The 18,825-nt window shown below is 42.4% G+C and overlaps 1 protein-coding gene across 5 annotated transcripts in view; it reads left to right on the top strand.

Moving 5' to 3' along the window:
- The window catches only part of cd109 (CD109 molecule), a 153,144-nt gene that overhangs the window by 71,836 nt on the left and 62,483 nt on the right, over window positions 1-18,825 (top strand). For 3 of the 5 annotated variants that reach the window (XM_087298641.1, XM_087298643.1, XM_087298645.1), the window contains exons 28-30: window positions 272-430; window positions 864-929; window positions 6,032-6,168. In XM_087298641.1, coding sequence (XP_087154767.1) covers window positions 272-430; window positions 864-929; window positions 6,032-6,168 — 362 coding nt within the window. Of the gene's footprint in view, window positions 1-271; window positions 431-863; window positions 930-6,031; window positions 6,169-9,862; window positions 10,020-12,251; window positions 12,355-18,825 lie in introns of all 5 variants that reach the window. The other 2 variants (XM_087298642.1, XM_087298644.1) reach the window with 1 other exon arrangement.

Genomic DNA, 18,825 nt, shown 5'->3' on the forward strand with positions numbered 1-18,825 from the left:
GACCATGTGACCAAAGCCCAAATACTGAGACCTACAAATTGACCAATCATCAAAATATAAACCAATCCCTAATCTTATCAGTATCGGCCTTTGCAATCTGTATGAACCTTCTTGGTGGAATTGACGTGTTTTGCAATATAAACAAATGCATATGATAATTTACATCCTTACAAAAGAAGTTGTTTTCTTTCACTTAATTTTAATTCAGAGCTCTGTAGTTGTGAAGCTTTATCATAATATCTGTTCTCTCTGTGTTTTATTCTATTGTCAGGATACAGTGATGGCGTTGCATGCGCTGTCAGTTTACGCCACCTTCAGTAGCGCAGAGTCCATGGATCTCACCATCAGAGTGAACGAAGGCTCCGGCACTGTGGCCACATTCAGCATAGACAAATCCAACTACCTGCTCCAACAGAGCCACGACCTGCCCGTATGAACAGAACTCAAGTTACACTTTTATTACACAGGGCTGAATTTAAGTGATCAATAGTCTCAGTAAAGGCATTTTTTTAAAAGTTACAAATGATTTATATTTCAAATAGATATTTTTCTTTAGACATTTCCATTCATGACATAGTATTGCATGCTCTCACATTATTAGTGTTGTGTAAACATCTAAATCAATTTTACATGGATCATAAAAATATTTAAACTAAATAGATTGTTGCTTGTTTTATGATGTAATGAATTTGAACAGGCATTTGTTTTTCTTATTATTTGTCATAAATATGTAGACACTAAATGAAACATTAGGACATGAAAGTTTACTTAAAAGTCATGGGAAAGACATGGAAAAGTCGTGGGAGTTTAGTATTAAAACTGTGTATGAACCTTGTATATTAATGTTGGGTTTGCATTTACAGATCGAATCTAAAGATGGGGTTGACATTGAAGTGGAGGCAGAGGGCACAGGCTTTGCTCTGTTTCAGGTACATCTAAACACACATCAAAGGCCACCATAGTGTGTGCAGGGTGTCCGCGTGGTCTTAAATTGTATTAAAAGTTAATAAATCAATTATAAGAAAATTAAGGGCCTTAAAAGGTACAGTATTTAAAAGTCTCGGGGTGCTTTCACTTCTACACTTTTGTTACGGAACCTGTCTCGTTTGCCCAGTTAGCGCGGTTCGTTTGGCATATGTGAAACCACTAATCGCGCTCGGATCTGCGCCAAAACAATCACTCCGAGATCACTTGAATGAGGTGGTCTCGGCTCGATTGAAACGAACTCTGGAGCGGATAGATTGTAGTGAGAAAGCTCACAATCCAAGCCCGGTTATATCAGTGTTTTATGGATATGTAATAGGCATTCGGCTATATGAAGAGAGAATCATGAGCAGGGCCGGAGGTTATTCAAAAGACATCCCAAGTCTCCCGGAAGTCTCGGTAGTCTCCCACAAATACACAGAGACTCCAGGATGCCTGCAAACGAGTGATAATCTCCCGGTAATCAGGTGTCTACCTCTCAGTCCTGAAATACGTCATGCACGCTTCTCACCCCTACCCCCCACATCACTCCTCGTTCTTCAGACACGTCGCGCGCACCTTGTCAAACACCACCAAACCACCACCTCCCCCTGACAGCTGAGCGGGACTCTGCAAAATAAACCGTGAAACTCTGACCAATGTGAGGAGAGTTTACTCACACATGACTTGTTTTAGCTCTTTTGGTCCGTCTAGAAACTTTGCAGTGTGAAAGCGAACCGCATCAAGAACAAAGAGCAACAATGTAACAATTTTAATCCCTGTTTCAGAACAACTGAATCGATTCACAGGTGTGAAAGCACACTAAATCACGTTTTTAGGAGGTCTTAAATTCGTTCAAACATTTTCCAAAGTGTTTGACTCCAAAAAAAGCATAAATATATTTATTTTCTAAGAAGTATTAGCCTAAAAAGGGGTGTTTAAACTCTTTGAACTTGTGCTAATTGCTTTGTATTTAATAGGCCTATTCATTTTCATGTTTGAATTACCCTCTCGTTTCCCCTTGTCTGCATTTGTTATATGTTTAATTCCTAACTCCCTTATTGTTTAGACATTAACTATAGTTTGTAGAGACTGTATTCTGTTTTATGGGCTTGACGGCTCAGATTTCAACTCAGTCCCCGCTTGCGGTCGGCTAATCTCGTTGATCACTGGCTGCAGCCATGGTTCAAGTCGAACGCACCTAACACGCTTATTTCACGCGGCCGCCATTTTAAAGAACCAAAGCGAGGCTGCGGTGGAAAGAAATCCAAAAGCGTAGGACCAGCAATGTAAACATTGCAGCAACATGCTGTGAACTACAAACCTCCAGCTGTTGCAGAGATTTTAAAATGCAGAAATGGTGTAAACATCTCTTTAAAGGGTCACGAAACACCAAAACACATTTTTTGAGCTGTTGACAGTCGTATATGTGTCCCACACTGCTAAAAACACTATTAGGACACCTATATTTCACTAAAAAGTGTAAATTGGTTGTTTTTGCGTTATTTCAAGCAAGTTCGTACTTCCGGTTTGAAACGAATTTTTGAAGCTGCGTCACGGTCATGACATAATAGTGTGTATTCCAGCGTGCAGACTGGACGTCTGTGCCAGAGTGAGTCTTATTACGTCTTACAGTGTGATGCATTAATGCATGAGTAAGGCTTGGTTCAAACCAATCAGCGCGCTCTATTGTGCAACTTCATTAATATTCATTACTATCACCGTGTTTTCAGGACAGAGACGCCACGTTGTGTTGGCAAAACAAGCGTGAAGTGTTGCTTTTATAGTTTACTGCAGTTAAGTTTCGTTTTCATTTTCTCTCTATGAGAGCGCAGAGTCATGTGTGGATTACAGTGTACGCGACGCTCGACAACAATAACTTGCGTGTCTAAGGAGGATTATTGTTTACCTGAGAGCTGTTCTCATCTGCAAACGCTGAGATCTGGATTCGTTTGTAGTCTTCTCTTCATAAAGACGCGGCTCTAGTTGCTGGTGATTGTCCTGTCTCTACAGATTTGGTAAGTGAGCGACCAGTGCTCTTTGTTTATTCAGTTTGTTCGTATCTAACAAACTATTGCACAGAATATAAACACGTTAGCACCACAACCAAACTTTAACCTCGTGTAGGGTTTTTACCGCATTTAGTGACCGGAATAACACGCGCGGCTTTCTGACGCTACCTGCCATGTGCATCTAAGTTTCTGGGAAATGCAGAGGGTTTTTTCCTCTCATTCGCCGTGCGGTATAAAACATTGCATGAAAAATACACGCTTAGAGCAGATCCTCGAATCAAATATCTCGTGTGTCGCGAGGGGCATGAATGAATTCCCTGAATGAAAGAGCCAAACTGCAGTTAAAGTCCACCATTTAATAATTTGGCAAATAATTCGACTACAGATGTCCATGTAGGTTAAACACCATCACTTTCTTCTGTATGTGTGTGTGTGACTAAAACTCGCGCGTGCCCAAATAGACACTCCCACACCCTCCCACTTTTCTTCCTCCGACACTCCCCCCTAAACAGAGCTGGACACGCCCACTTTTCTGACTTTTTCCAAAGTAGAGGTGTGAAAACACCCTGCTGAAACGAGGGGGTTTTATGGCCCTTTAATATTAATCAGTAAGTTAAATTTAAACAATTAAAAGCAAATTAGGAATCACACAACATCACAATCTCTGTAAGAGTAATACGCTCAAGTTTCCTCTAAGGCTTTAGTTCATGACACCAGTTAAAAACACTGTGGGGAAGCGTTCCTGCTTCAGTCTATGTAACCCGGTGAGTGATAAAACACTGCAGTCTACTGCAGCACACCCTCGTGTTGTCTGTAACAGTGTTGTCCTGGTACTGAAGTTTTAAAACCAGTCTCCGTGTATCAGTGTTTGCACTCAGCTTACCGCTCTTCACCCAGTGCAAACACAGATACACAGAGACTGGAGTGCGAAGCAGCCATGAAGATGTCGAGTCATCAAGCAGATCGCTCGGCTCGTCTGTGTTTGTACTCGGTAAACAGCGGAGGGTGAACTGATTACCTTCTCGGCCAATCACAAGCATTTCTGTCGAGCACATGAACACAATGGCAAATCAGCACTGTTTTAAGAAATCCATCAACAGTGCCTTAAATGTTAGCGCGAAATTGCCGTTTTTTTCTTTTAATTCAGTATCGTGACAAGTCTAATATAGTGAAGGAATCAGTTCATTAACTAGAGTTTGATAAATAGCATCTAAAACGTGTGTTAGGGAAAGAAAACGTTAGCTAACTAGTGCCATTTCCTTTAACTTAGCTGAAAATGAGCTCTGATATCCCTTTTTATTTTCACCATTCATTCAAAACGGACCTTCGAGTCACTAGGAAGGCGTGGAATAATACATTTGTGTTACTTTATCTTCGATGATAAGATATACAGCCAAGTACACATCGTTCTAATGCAACTCTCAACGATACTTCCGGGTGTCTTCCCACCGCAGCCTTGACTTGCTTTAAAAAATGGTGGCCGCGTGAAATCTGCGTGGAGTGAATCCTGACACCGCGTAACGTCATGTAAAAAGGGTCTATTGGATCTGGCTTTTTTGATATATTTATGCCATTTGCATACATTTTCGAGTTTAACAAATTTAGATTGAGTCTAAGGAATCTGACAACATATATTTAGAAAAACTGACAAATTAAATAAAATCAAAACGCTGCAAATGATAAACTTCATCATGATTCTGTTTTTTGGAGTGTACTATCGTATTACTAAAACAGGTTCAGCAGCTGTGCAAACCCTTGAAGAGTTTCTTTTTAAAATGATGCAATCTTAGAAATAGTGTCCTCATCAAAAGTCGGATCCCCTCTTTTTCAGGCCAGAGTTTACTTATACTTGTGATGGTTTGGCCATGGATTACGTAATCCAGCCCAGACGCTGTTTTCCTCATCATCGAGTCACTAACAACATCTTGAGCTGCTTTATCCACAAATCTGTTCTGCAGAAAGAGGAGATAACCTCATCGCAGTTTGTGCTTCAGGCATGAATGAGTCCTAAAATGACTTGCAATACAGTGAGCTAATTAATTATGACCAGGGTGAGAATTACGGGGGCGGGTGGGGGTATAGGGGGATTGATCCCTCTGAATGACGCTTGATTCATGTCTGAAGGACATCAAAACAAGATGTATGGCGGGTCATCCCTCAGAATTAGTTTTCTTTGATCTGTATCTTAAATGTTTATACTAATCATTAAAATAATACTGGTGGCACGTTGGCTCAGTGGTTAACATTGTCACCTCGCAGCAAGAAGGTCGCTGGTTCGAGTCCCAGCTGGGCCAGTTGGCATTTCAGTGTGGAGTTTGCATGTTCTCCCCGTGTTGGCGTGGGTTTCCTCTGGGTGTTCCGGTTTTCCCCACAGTACAAACACATGCGCTATTGGAGAATTGGATGAATTCAATGGGCCGTAGTGTAGGAGTGTGTGTGTGTGAATGTGCATGGATGTTTCCTAGTACTGAGTTGTGGCTGGAAGGGCTTTCGCTGCATAAAACATATGCGTAATAAGTCTGCGGTTCATTCCGCTGTGGCGACCCCTGGGAAATCAGGGACTAAGCCAAATTAATGAATTAAAATAATAGATAATATAAGTATACATTCGACCTCCCCTATATTGGTTCATACTATTACAGGGTTTCATACATAATCTCTCCAATCAGTCTAAGTGAGAATCGTTTAACAGTCTGGAACTGCCAGATGTAGAGCACCGATTGACACCATAAGTGTTCACAAGACACTTTTTTTGTAAAATAGGGGTTTGTGTTTAAAAGTAGTCAAATTAGACGCATAGTTTGACCTATTTTGACCTCTGAAATAACTAGTCAGAGGATACTGTGGGTTAGAATACACTAAATATCCCTCAAAACACTGAAAACGTAAATATATCTTTTTAATAAATTAGATGTCATTTAATTGAATACATGAACTTGATTCCCTGAAAGATGTCATACACAAACTAACATTGAAATGTGTTTTATATTTCAAAGCAGCCCCGTAGTATAATAATAATAATAATAATTATTAATTGACTTGAGTTATTGTTTCAGCTTACTGTGTTCTACAACGTGATTAACGTGAGAAGATCTCTCATACGGCTTGACATTCACACAGACGAGGCCTTCTACTTGTATGTGGACATTATGGATAAGGAGGAGTATCTTGTAAACCTTTACACATGTTTCAGGTGAGACACTGCTCACTGTGTGACATATTTATTTCATCAACACACACACACACACACACACACACACACAAACACACACACACACACACACACACACACACACACACACACACACACACACACACACACACACACACACACACACACACACACACACACACACACACACACACACACAAAAGTGGTTTACATCTCCAAAAGCTTTAAACAAGTAATTGGAAGCTCAATTCATAATGAATAAATGGGCTCTATTTTAACGATCTAGGCGCAAAGTCTAAAGCACATGGTTCAAAAGCATTAAGGCCATGTCCGAATCCATTTGTACTATTTTAAGGACGAAAAAATGCACTCTGCGCCCTGGTGCATGGTCAAACAGGGTTGTGCTTATTCTCTTAATGAGTAATGGGTGTGTTTTGAGCATAAGATGTTTTAAACCATTCAGAGTCTCATCTACCATTCTCTTTAGGAGGCAGTTACATCCCGCCATGGCACATTTGCTATTTACATGGTAGACTTTGTAAGTGGATAAACTGAGCGCTTCACTAGTGAGAAAACAGTTAAACAGAGCAACTGCAGCGCGAGGATAAAGAACGAGCCTCCTCCATTTGGCCTCTACTTTCTCTTTACTTTACTTTTACTCTTTACTTTACTCCTTTACTTTCGTGGAGTAAGGAAATCCCTCACTCCACTGAAGACATCCATTAGCCTACATATTTTAGTTTGTTAAGCGCAAAGATTTGTTTCAAATTCAGTTCTAATTTTCAGTAAACAAATAAATGAATAATAATGAAGTGTAGTCAAAAAACTGAGTTATATCCAAACACACATCCTGTTCTTATGCCCCATATGATGATACAGACGTCTTCAAACCTCACAGGTGGACAAATCTAAACTTGCTTTTATTAAAACAAATATAAATATACATATAATAAATAATACTGCTAATAATAATAACATTATACAAATGCACATTGTCATGAAAAAAAAAAACAAAAAACCTGAGGTGAAGAAGGCATGGAGGCAGTGGTTTTTATATCTATGTAGAATATTTTGTAACATTTTAATCCCTTAATTTTTTCACTTGTACAGTTAAAACCAGAAGTTTCCATACACCAGAAAAAAAAGGATCATAACCATTTTTTTTAAAATGTCTGATGGTAAATAATACTAAACATTTACTATTTTAAGTCAGTTAGGATTACCTAAATGATTTACATTTACTAAATGCCAGAATAATGAGAGAATTGTTTTTGAGAATTTTTTTATTCATTTCTAGACAGTAAAAAGTTTACATTTATTTCCTTGGTGTTGTTTTTCGCTTTGCTTTTAAACTGTATAACTTTGGTCAAATGTTTTGGGTATCCTTCCACAAGCTTCTCACAACAGTTTGAAGGAATTTTGGTCCATTCCTCCTGACAGAATTGCTGTAACTGAGTCAGATTTGTTGGCTGTCTTGCTCGCACAAGCATTTTTAACTCTGTCCACAAATTTTCTATTGGATTGAATTCAGGGCTTTGTGATGGCCACTCCAAAACATTCACTCTGTTGTCCTTAAAGCACATTTTAACTAATTTGACAGTATGCTTAGGGTCATGGTCTGTTTGGAAGACCCGTATGTTTTCCTGGCTGATGTCTTAAGATGTTGCTTCAGTATTTCTATATAATGTTCATTCTTCATGATGCCATCTATGCTGTGAAGTGGACCAGTCCCTCATGCAGCAAAACAGCCCCACAACATGATGCTGCCGCCCCCAAACCTCACAGTTGGGATAGTGTTACTAGACTTGTAAGCTTTCCCCTTTGTCCTCCAAATGAACAAAACAGCTGAATCTTAGTTCCATCAGACCACAGGACATGTATTTTCAAAAATGAGTCTTTTCCCAGTGTAATTTAGCAAATTGTAATCTGGCTCTTTTGTTGATTCTGGCTTGTTGATTCTCCCATGTTATCACACAAGGAAGCAGTGAGTTTGAGGTTTTCCTTAAATACTATTCTACAATTGTGCCTCCATTTAACTCAAATGTTGTCAATTAGCCAATCAGTAACTTCCAAAACCTTGACATCATCATCTGAGCTTTTCAGAGGCAGAATAATCTTATCGTATGTAAACTTGACTTTCAAGAAAAGTTTCTCAAAAAGGATCTCTCTCTCATTATTCTGCTATTAAGCATGACAGAAACCAATTTGATAATCCTAACTTACCTAAAAGAGAAAAAGTTTAGTTACAGTAACATCTAATTTTTTAAAAATGCTTATGGGCCTTTCTATACAGTGTATGTAAACTTCCGGTTTCAACTGTAAATGTGTAGATATTTGTGTATTGCTGTACATCTTGTGTTTATTAAGCAATGAGTTAGCGTTTGGACTTTCATGGGTGCATAACTAACACGCTAGAAATTAGAGCAGCTTTTAGTTTGTCAATGGTGCACTCTATTTCAGTTCCACAAAATAGCAACGCGCCAACAAAGTGTCTTAACACACCTTCTTTATATACCAGCACACCCGTGAGTCCACAAAAACATGAAATTACTGAAAACGACTGTTTTGCTGGTCTGACAATAGCTACAAATCGCACCATACATGTCTTGTGCCTAATTGTGCCGAGTGTAAGATAGGGCCCAATGAATAAATAGTGCGGTAAGGTCCAAAATAAGTCAATGCAAGAAGTACATTCACAGGTTTAAATTTTTTAACAATGTATTAGTAGATGTAAAAATAAATAAATAAATAAAAAAGATAATACATTCTTTGTACAATATATAGTTTGTTTTGACTTAAAATATACAGTATGTGTGTGCTGTGTATATTTATCAAGTAAATATAAATACACACATGCATGCATATTTGAGAAAATGTTTATTTATATTTAGATATAAAACATATACATTTAAAGTAAAAATTATGAGCCCTCCTTTCATTTTATATATATATATATATATATATATATATATATATATATATATATATATATATATATATATATATATTTATTTATTTCTTTTTTTAAGTATTTCCCCAATGACGTTTAAAAGAGCAAGGAATTTTCACAGTATTTGCGATAATATTTTTTTATTTCCGGCAGAAAGCCTTATTTGTTTCATTTTGTCTAGAATAAAGGCAGTTTTTAATTTTCTAAAAAACATTTTAAGGTCAATATTATTAGCCCCGTTAAGTAATATTTTTTCCATAGCCTACAGAACAAACAACCGTTATACAATAACTTGCCCTCAGTAATTACCCTAACTTGCCTAATTAACCTAATTAAGTAATTATGTACTGTCATCATTCATCATTCATTTTCTTTTTTTGCTTAGTGCCTTTATTAATCTGGGGTCGCCACAGCGAAATGAACCACCAACTTATCCAGCATATGTTTTACACAGCGCAACCCATCACTGGAAAACACCCATACATTCTCATTCACACACATACTCTACGGACAATATTAGCTTACCCAATTCACCTATACCATGTTATTGGACTTGTGAGAGGAAACCTGAGCACCCTGAGGAAACCCACGCCAACAAGGGGAGGACATGCAAACTCCACACAGAAATGCCAACTGACCCTGCCTGGGCTCGAACGTGAGGCGAACGTGCTACCCACTGCGCCTCCGTGATGGCCCACATTATAAATAAAATGTATTATTATTATTGAAGTGTGGTTAAAGCATGATCTTTGTTGTTTGTTTCAGGCTGAGAGGAGGTCAGGGTCTGAATCAGACAGGGATGGCCATATTGGACGTTGGTTTACTGACAGGCTTCAGTTTGGCTCAAGATGGCGTTCAGATTGACGATACAGTCAGAAGAGTTGAGACGCCATCAGGACGAGTTATACTTTACTTAGACAAGGTGAGATCCTCTTAAACACTGTCTTCAGAAATTCAGTATTTTAGTGCACTGCAAAAAATAATTTTTCAACACTGTATTTTTGTCTTGTCTTCCATTGCATTAACATTACCATTACACCATTTTGACTTTAAAGGGGAGCTATTATGCCAAAGCATAATATAAGCAAATATAAGCAGATTCTAATGTTAAAAATGTATTCATTCTTTTCTTTATAATCACACTTGATAAAAACAGTCTGCAGAAACACTTTAATTAACATTCTCCTTTTGTACGTGTCATCAGAGGGAGAAAGCCCTGCCCACTAGAGACAACCTCACTCAGGAATAGACATTTGTTGCTCCGCCCTCTTGCTGGGAGCAAAATCTCATTTAAATTTAAAGCGACAGTCACCAAAATGGCACTATTAGGATCAAAGCCTATAATGGGCAGTTTCATAGAGTTGCCAACATGTCTCTGAAAATCCTAGAGACCGGGAGGAGGGGGTGTTCGGGGGTGAATAACATTTTTGAGAACCTGGGTAGGATGCAGCGGGTATTGGGCAGGCGCTTCAATCGGGTACTGTACCAAAGTTTGCTACCCGGCGATGTTTACAGACTATACCAAAGAGGGGGGTGGGTGAAATCACGGGAGTTTTTTAGGAAGAAATAAAAACGGGATGTTGCGGGAGACTGGTCTGAAATACGGGATACTCCCATGAAAAACGGAAGTGTTGGCAGGTATTGCTTACCAGTTGAATAATGATTTGATCAGCTGTAGTTAGAAATCAGACTGTTAAAAGCTTCTAAGCGTAAGGGCTTATTATACGGTTCTGTCGCCATTTTGTGGATAGAAAGCGTCAACCGTCTTTGGTCTACACTATGGCCGTCATTGAGCTCTCTCAGTAATTGTAAATATTTTAAAATAGGCACTAATCTTGCAAATAAACATAGCATAGCATAGTTGCAATCTAAACAACTATATTCTTGACTAAAAAGTAAAATTGAAAGTAAAATTAAAAAGTAGCCTCAAAAGTATATTTGATTGTCTAACAACAGTAATATTTGTCAAACTGTAGTGTCTCTGCTTGTTGCTGGCTGTATGTGGGTGGAGTAATACACAAAAGGCAAAGAGGCTGTACGGGTGCTGATATTACTTAAATATATCACGGCTATCAGCCAATCAGATTCGAGAACCAGACAGAACTGTTGTATGTATGTGTTTGTGTGTATATATATATATATATATATATATATATATATATATATATATATATATATATATATATATATATATATATATATATATATATATATACATATATAAATATATATATATATATATATATATATATATATATATATATATATATATATATATATATATATATATATATATATATATATATATATATATATATATATATGGCAGTTCATTGCGCCGGACTGGACGAAAGAAAAAGAGTGTATGAATATATAAATATAACATTAATGCATATATATATATATATATATATATATATATATATATATATATATATATATATATATATATATATATATATATATATTCATTCATTTATTCATTCATTTTCTTGTCGGCTTAGTCCCTTTATTAATCCGGGGTCAGCACAGCGGAATGAACCACAAACTTATCCAGAATATGTTTCACGTAGCGGATGCCTTTCCAGCCGCAACCCATCTCTGGGAAACATCCATACACACTCATTCACACTCAAACACTATGGACAATTTAGCCTACCCAATTCACCTGTACTGCATGTCTTTGGACTGTGGGGGAAACCGGAGCACCCGGAGGAAACCCCTTACAAACACAGGGAGAACATGCAAACTCCACACAGAAATGGCAACTGACCCAGTTGAGGCTAGAACCAGCAAACTTCTTGTTGTGAGGCGACAGCACTACCTACAGTGCCACTATATATATATAGGTGACGCAGTGGCACTGCAGGTAGTATATATATATATATATATATATATATATATATATATATATATATATATATATATATATATATATATATAGTACTAATTATATGTATTTATATAATAATATTAGTAATTTATGAATACAATATTAATATTTTAATCTTTTAAATATTAACAGAAGCAACTTTTTTTTAACTGGTATTGTTAGTTACCAGTGTTTACAGGTAGAACCCTATTTTGTAGTGTTACCAAAAATATTAACTAAGAAACAATCCAATCTCATCATTTCTTTCTCTCATCATCACAGGTGACCACAGTGGAACAGTGCATTGAAATATCCACCATAATGGACTTTAAGGTGGCCGGTGTCCAGGATGCAGTGATCATGATCTACGACTACTATGAGCCACGTAAGACTCTTTAAATATTTACTCCAAACTCTCTGATACCTAAACATTCACATGCTTTTCTGATGTACTCTATAATGCTGGTAAGGTAAGTAATTTAAGTAAGTTAATAATGTAAAGTAAGTAAATAAGTTAAGAATTTAAGTAAAGTAATTTAAGTAATAAAGGAATTAAGTAAGTAAAATCTAATATAATTTGACTTTTTATCAGTTGTTGATTGTGTTTTTTTGTGGATGATTATTAAAGAACAATTATGATTGTAAATTATAAATTGGATAATTAGTACAAGCGTTCCCATGAATATAGCCAATGCTGCTAATATGGTATTAAAACAAAGATAAAAAAAATTAATAAACTTAAGTAAGTGAAGTAAATAAAGTAAGTTAAGTAAATAAAGATAAGTAAGGTCAGTTAAGTAGGGAAAGTAAGTTAAGTAATTTAGGTAATTAATGTAAGTAAAGCAAGTTAAGTAAAGTATGTAAAGTAAGTAAAGGCAAGTAAAGTAATTAAGTAGAGCAAGTATGTAAAGTAAGTTAATTAACTAAAGTTAGTTAAGCAAATTCAAGTGAAGTAATTTAGTTAAGTAATGTAAGTAAAGAAAGTAAAGCAAGTTTGTAAAGTAAGTTAATCAAGTAAAGTTAGTTAAGTAAAATTAAGTAAGAAAAGTAAGTCGAGAAAAGTTAGGTAAACTAAGTTAAGTATGTAAAGTAAGTTAAGTAATAAGGTAAAGTAAGTTAATAAAGTTAGGTATGCTAAGTAATTAAGTTAAGTAAGTTATGTAAAGTAACTTAAGTAAGTGAAATAAATAAAGTAAGTAAAGCAGGCAAGTAATTTTAGTAAGGTAGATTAAGTAAAGCAAATATGAAAAGTAAGATTCAAGTAAGTATGTAAAGTAAGTTAAGTAAGTGAAGTAAGTAAAGTACACTCAAAAAATATTTGTTCCCCTTCGGTTGGGGAACTCCAGTGCTATAAGTGGATTTGATCTTTGTGAAAATCCACGAAATGGGAGGATTCGGATCAGAAGCCGCTTGTCTGGAGAGTATTGAATGGGTCAATGAATGAAATTAATTGGCAGCGTAAGCTTGCGCAGGTGTGCTGCATTGCCAATTATCCCAGCATATAAGCACACCTGGAGCGAGCAAACGCCATCCTTTTCGCTTCAGATCCTTTCTGAGTGAGTCGATGAGGGTTCCTCTTGTTATTCAGCACTTCAGAGCGAACGAGTGTCTCCCGGTCCAGAGTGTGTTTTCGCGGCGGCAGACAGTCAAGCTGCCCAAGGGCTCGCGGACCTCTCGCTCCTTCCAAGCTTCGGGCAGTGGGAGTGATCCATCTAACCAGATGGTAGCTCTCACACTCACTGACACCGGAGATCAGATGCCCTCCGCGGCATCGGAGGTGGGCTTTCACTGTCCGACGAAGATCCTGACCCGCTCGCCCGCTCCGGGCAGGTGAGCACCGTCAAATCGGATCCTGAAGCGGACATGTTAGCCGTGCTTTCCCGGGCTGCTTCGGCCGTGGGGTTGGAGCTGGTTCATCCCCCAGCTCCGCAGCCGGACCGACTAGATGGGTGCTACGTAGAGGACCAGAAGGCGAAGCCTTCGAAGCCTCTCGTCCCCTTCTTCCCGGAAGTGCACAGTAGGCTCACGCAGTCTTGTAGGGCACCTTTCTCTGCCCGTGCTGCGTGTCCCTCCGCCCTCACCGCCCTTGACGGCGGAGCTGCCAGGGGGTACGAGGCGATCTCGTCAGTGGATCGCGCTATCGCGGCCAATCTTTGTCCGAGTGGCGCCTCTATGTGGCGGGGTTTGCCCCGCCTCCCGTCCAAAGCCTGTAGGTTGTCTGCCTCCCTTCGGAGCTAGAGCTTATAAGGCTGTGGGCCAGGCTGCTTCTGCTTTGCACGTGATGGCCACCTACCAGCGCTACAAAGCGCAGGCGCTGGCCGAGCTGCAAGAGGGTGGGTCTAACCCAGGCTTACTACATAGGCTGCGCACCGCGACCGACTATGCTATACTGGACTACTTAGTCCGCCGCGTGTGCGCTGGGGAGGACGATGTCCACACTTGTGGTTCAGAAATGCCACCTCTGGCTAAACCTGGCCGATATGCGCGATGTTGACAAAGTTCGCTTTCTTGACTCGCCCATATCCCAGGCTGGCCTGTTCGGCGACACCGTCGGTGAATTCACCCAGGAATTCAAGGCGGTGAAAGAGCAGTCGGATGCGATAGGCAATGTCATCTATCGGCGCGGCCGTAAGCCCACTCCGCCCGCCGAGCCATCCACCTCCGCTGCTCCTCACTGAGGGCGCCCGCCAACGAGTGCTGCCCCGCCCCCGCCTGCGCCTCCGGCCATCAATGAAAGAGCACTTTTTTCCCTTCCCCGGATGTGACAGCACGAACTCTGCCAGTCCGGGACGCGCTGCCTTCCGGCTCGCAGATTCTACGTGCTTTGCCAGTGGCTCACGAGCACTGGGGGACGGTCTCCCTTTCCTCAGCCCTCCAGCCCCCTCTCCGGAGTCAGGGTGCGGAGCCAGAGCGAATCGCTCTCCTCCAGCACTTCCGCGGGACCCTCTTGCTTCCCTGATCAGCACACCCACTCCGCGCTGCCCCACCGCTGGTACATCAGTGATTGTAGCGATGACCCCATTAACGAGGGCTCTGCCTGCCTGGTTAGCGCAGGCCAGCTCCTCGCGGTGGCTCATACGCACAATCAGACTCGGTTACACGATTCAGTTCGCGAAACGGCCCCCCAAGTTTACGGGCGTGTATTTTTCCAGGGTCAACCCCCTGTCCGCCCCTGTCTTGTGAGGGGAGATTGCTGCCCTCCTGGCGAAGGGTGCAATCGAGCCAGTTCCTCAAGCCGAGATGGAGAGTGGGTTTTACAGCCCATACTTCATCGTACCCAAAAAGAGCGGTGGGTCACGACCAATCCTAGATCTGCGCGTTTTGAACCGCTGTCTGCACAAGCTGCCGTTCAGAATGCTCACGCAGAGGCGCATTCTCCAATGCGTTCGTCCTCAGGATTGGTTTGCAGCCATAGACCTGAAGGACGCGTATTTCCATGTCTCCATTCTTCCACGCCACCGCCGATTTCTGCGGTTTGCGTTCGAGGGTCGAGCGTAGCATTACAAGGTCCTCCCCTTCGGGCTCTCTCTGTCTCCGCGGGTCTTCACCAAACTCGTGGAGGGTGCCTTAGCGCCCCTTTGGCTCGCGGGCATCCGCATACTCAATTATCTCGACGATTGGCTGATTTTAGCCCACTCGCGGGAGCAATTGATAATGCACAGGGACAAGGTGCTTCGGCATCTCCGCCTACTGGGGCTTCAGGTCAACCGAGAAAAGAGCAAACTCGCCCCCGTGCAGAGGATCTCTTTTCTCGGGATGGAGCTGGACTCGATCACCATGGTAGCGCACCTCTCCGAGGAACGCGCTCGCCTGTCGCTGAACTGTCTGAGAGAGCTCGACAGCAAACTAGAAGTTCTTTCAGAGGCTCCTGGGGCATATGGCATCCGCAGCCGCCGTCACGCCGCTCGGATTGCTCCATATGAGACCACTGCAGCACTGGCTTCACGATCGGGTCCCAAGACGCGTATGGCACGCGGGCACACACTGGGTCTCTGTTGCTGTGCTGTGTCGCCACGCCCTTAGCCCTTGGAACGACCCCTCGTTCCTACAGGCCGGTGTGCCTCTAGGACAGGCGTCCAGCCATGTTGTTGTTTCAACGGATGCTTCCAACACAGGTTGAGGGGCTGTGTGTCGCTGGCATGCAGCTGCGGGCCTGTGGAAGGGTGCCCAGTTGCATTGGCATATCAATCGCCTAGAGCTGTTGGCAGTGTTCCTCGCTCTCCACCGCTTTTTACCGGTGCTGGAGCGGCAACACGTGCTGGTCAGGATGGACAGTACGGCGGCGGTGTATATCAACCGCATGGGGCGTATGCGCTCTCGCCGCATGTCTCAGCTCGTCCGCCGTCTGCTCCTCTGGAGTCACCCGCGGCTGAAATCGCTGTGCGCCATTCACGTTCCAGGCACGCTCAATCGTGCAGCCGATGCGGGGAGGCCCAGATCGATCTGTTTGCTTCCCCCGAGAACTCATTGCCAGTTGTTTTTTTCCCTGACCAAGGGCTCTCTCGGCACGGATGCACTGGCCCACAGCTGGCTTCGGGCCATGCGCAAGTATGCGTTTCCCCCAGTGAGCCTGCTCGCGCAGTTACTGTGCAAGGTCAGGGAGGACGAGGAACAGGTTCTGCTAGTTGCGCCCCTTTTGCCCAACCGGACCTGGATATCAGAGCTCTCACTCCTCGCGACGGCCCTCCCCTGGCGGATCCCTTTGAGAGAGGACCTACTCTCTCAGGGACAGGGCACCATCTGGCACCCTCGCCCCGATCTTTGGAACCTCCACGTGTGGTCCTTAGACGCGAGGAAGACTTAGCTAACCTACCGACTGCGGTGGTTAATACCATCACTCAGGTTAGAGCCCCCTCCACGAGGCGCGCCTACGCCCTGAAGTGGAGTCTATTCACTGAATGATGCGTTTCTCGCAGAGAAGACTCCCGAAACTGCCAAATTAGTGTTGTGCTCTCTTTCCTTCCATAGAAGTTGGACAGCAGGCTGTCGCCCTCCACTCTCAAGGTTTAAGTGGCCGCCATCTCCGCTTATCATAACGCGGTAGCTGGCGGCACCGTGGGAAAGCATAACCTCATCATCCGGTTCCTTAGGGGTGCTAGGGGAATTAATCCATCTCGCCCCCTCTCATGCCCTCTTAGGATCTCGCCCTCGTTCTCACGAGTTTGCGAGCAGATCCCTTCGAGCCACTCGAATCAGTATCTTTAAGATTTCTGTCCCTGAAGACAGCTCTGCTGGTCGCGTTGGCCTCCATCAAGAGGTTCGAGGACCTGGAGGCATTTTCGGTCAGTTACTCGTGCCTGGAATTTGGGCCGGATTACTCTAACGTCATCCTGAGACCCCGCCTGGGTTATGTGCCCAAGGTTCCTACCACCCCCTTCAGAGATCAGGTAGTGAACCTGCAAGCGCTGCCCCCGGAGGAGGCAGACCCAGCCCTTTCTTTACTTGTCCAGTTCGCGCTCTGCGCATTTATGTGGACCGTACTCAGAATTTTAGACCATCTGAGCAGCTGTTTGTCTGTTATGGCAGTCGGCAGCAGGGAAGTGCCGTATCGAAACAAAGATTATCCCACTGGATTGTGGATGCCATTTCACTCGTTTATTCGAGTCGAGGTCAGCCGTGTCCCCCGGGAGTGCATGCACACTCCACTCGGAGCGTTGCATCCTCTTGTGCGCGTGCACGCGGCGCCTCTCTAACAGACATCTGTAGAGCTGCGTGCTGGGCGACACCCAACACATTTGCAAGGTTTTAAAATCTGAGAGTGGAGCCGGTTTCCTCAAGGGTATTAGGTAACCCTTTGGTGATTGAGGAAACAACTCGGTAGGGTTTTGAGACACGCTTGCTGCGCCATTTTCCCTAACACGGAGATACGTGCGCCTTTTTATCTGTCAGTAAAGTTCCCTGTCAGGTGAGCCCTGCAGATTCCTCCGTGGCCCCCAGCACTGACTCAGCGGAGGAGTCACTTGCTGGCCCGCTACGTTGTACCCGTGTTTTGGGTATAGGTGCCTGCTATGCGTGATCCCCACTAGGCGATCCCATATGCTTATTCCGCCACGGTTTATTTCCCCCCGGGCGGACCCGTGTCTTCCCTCTCCGCTAACCACTCTTTTGCTATGCGTACTCCCCCTTTTTAGGGCTAGTCCATATGTAAATTCTGCCATCTATCCCCCCTTGGGTAACAGATGGCCTCCGCAGCGTCCTCCCTATCGGGATTGCACGCTTCCCAACGTACTGTCGTATTTTCCTAGAATTATCTAGATGCTCACGACTTCCCAAAAAATATATCTAAATCCGTAAGACTTCTATTGAAGTAGGATAAATTAGGGCCAGGGACACATTGGAGGACCGCGCCTCCCATGATGTGGGTGCATCACGCTTGCTTGACTATCCCCAAATCGGGGGCGTTGGTAAGGTGCAGTCAAGTTCTCCCATTTCTTGGATTTTCACAAAGATCAAATCCACTTATAGCACTGGAGTTCCCCAACCGAAGGGGAACATTCGAGGTTACAGAAGTATCCCTTCGTTCCCTGAGGAGTGGAACGGAAGTGCTATACTCCGACGCCATAATGACTGTCCCTTAGCTGTTTGAAAGTCTCTTCAGCTTAAAAGGATGGCGTTTGCTCGCTCCAGGTGTGCTTATATGCTGGGATAATTGGCAATGCAGCACCCCTGCGCAAGCATACGCTGCCAATTCATTTAATTCATTGGCCCGTTCAATACTCTCCAGACAAGCGGCTTCTGATCTGAATCCTCCCATTTCGTGGCTTTTCACAAAGATCAAATCCACTTATAGCACTTCCGTTCCCCTCCTCGGGGAACGAAGGGTTACTTCTGTAACTTGAACGTTTTTGCTCGTTCA

The sequence above is a fragment of the Danio rerio genome, chromosome 20 (genome assembly GCF_052040795.2).
Source record: "Danio rerio strain M-AB ecotype USA chromosome 20, GRCz13ab, whole genome shotgun sequence".
Lineage (NCBI taxonomy): Eukaryota > Metazoa > Chordata > Actinopteri > Cypriniformes > Danionidae > Danio > Danio rerio.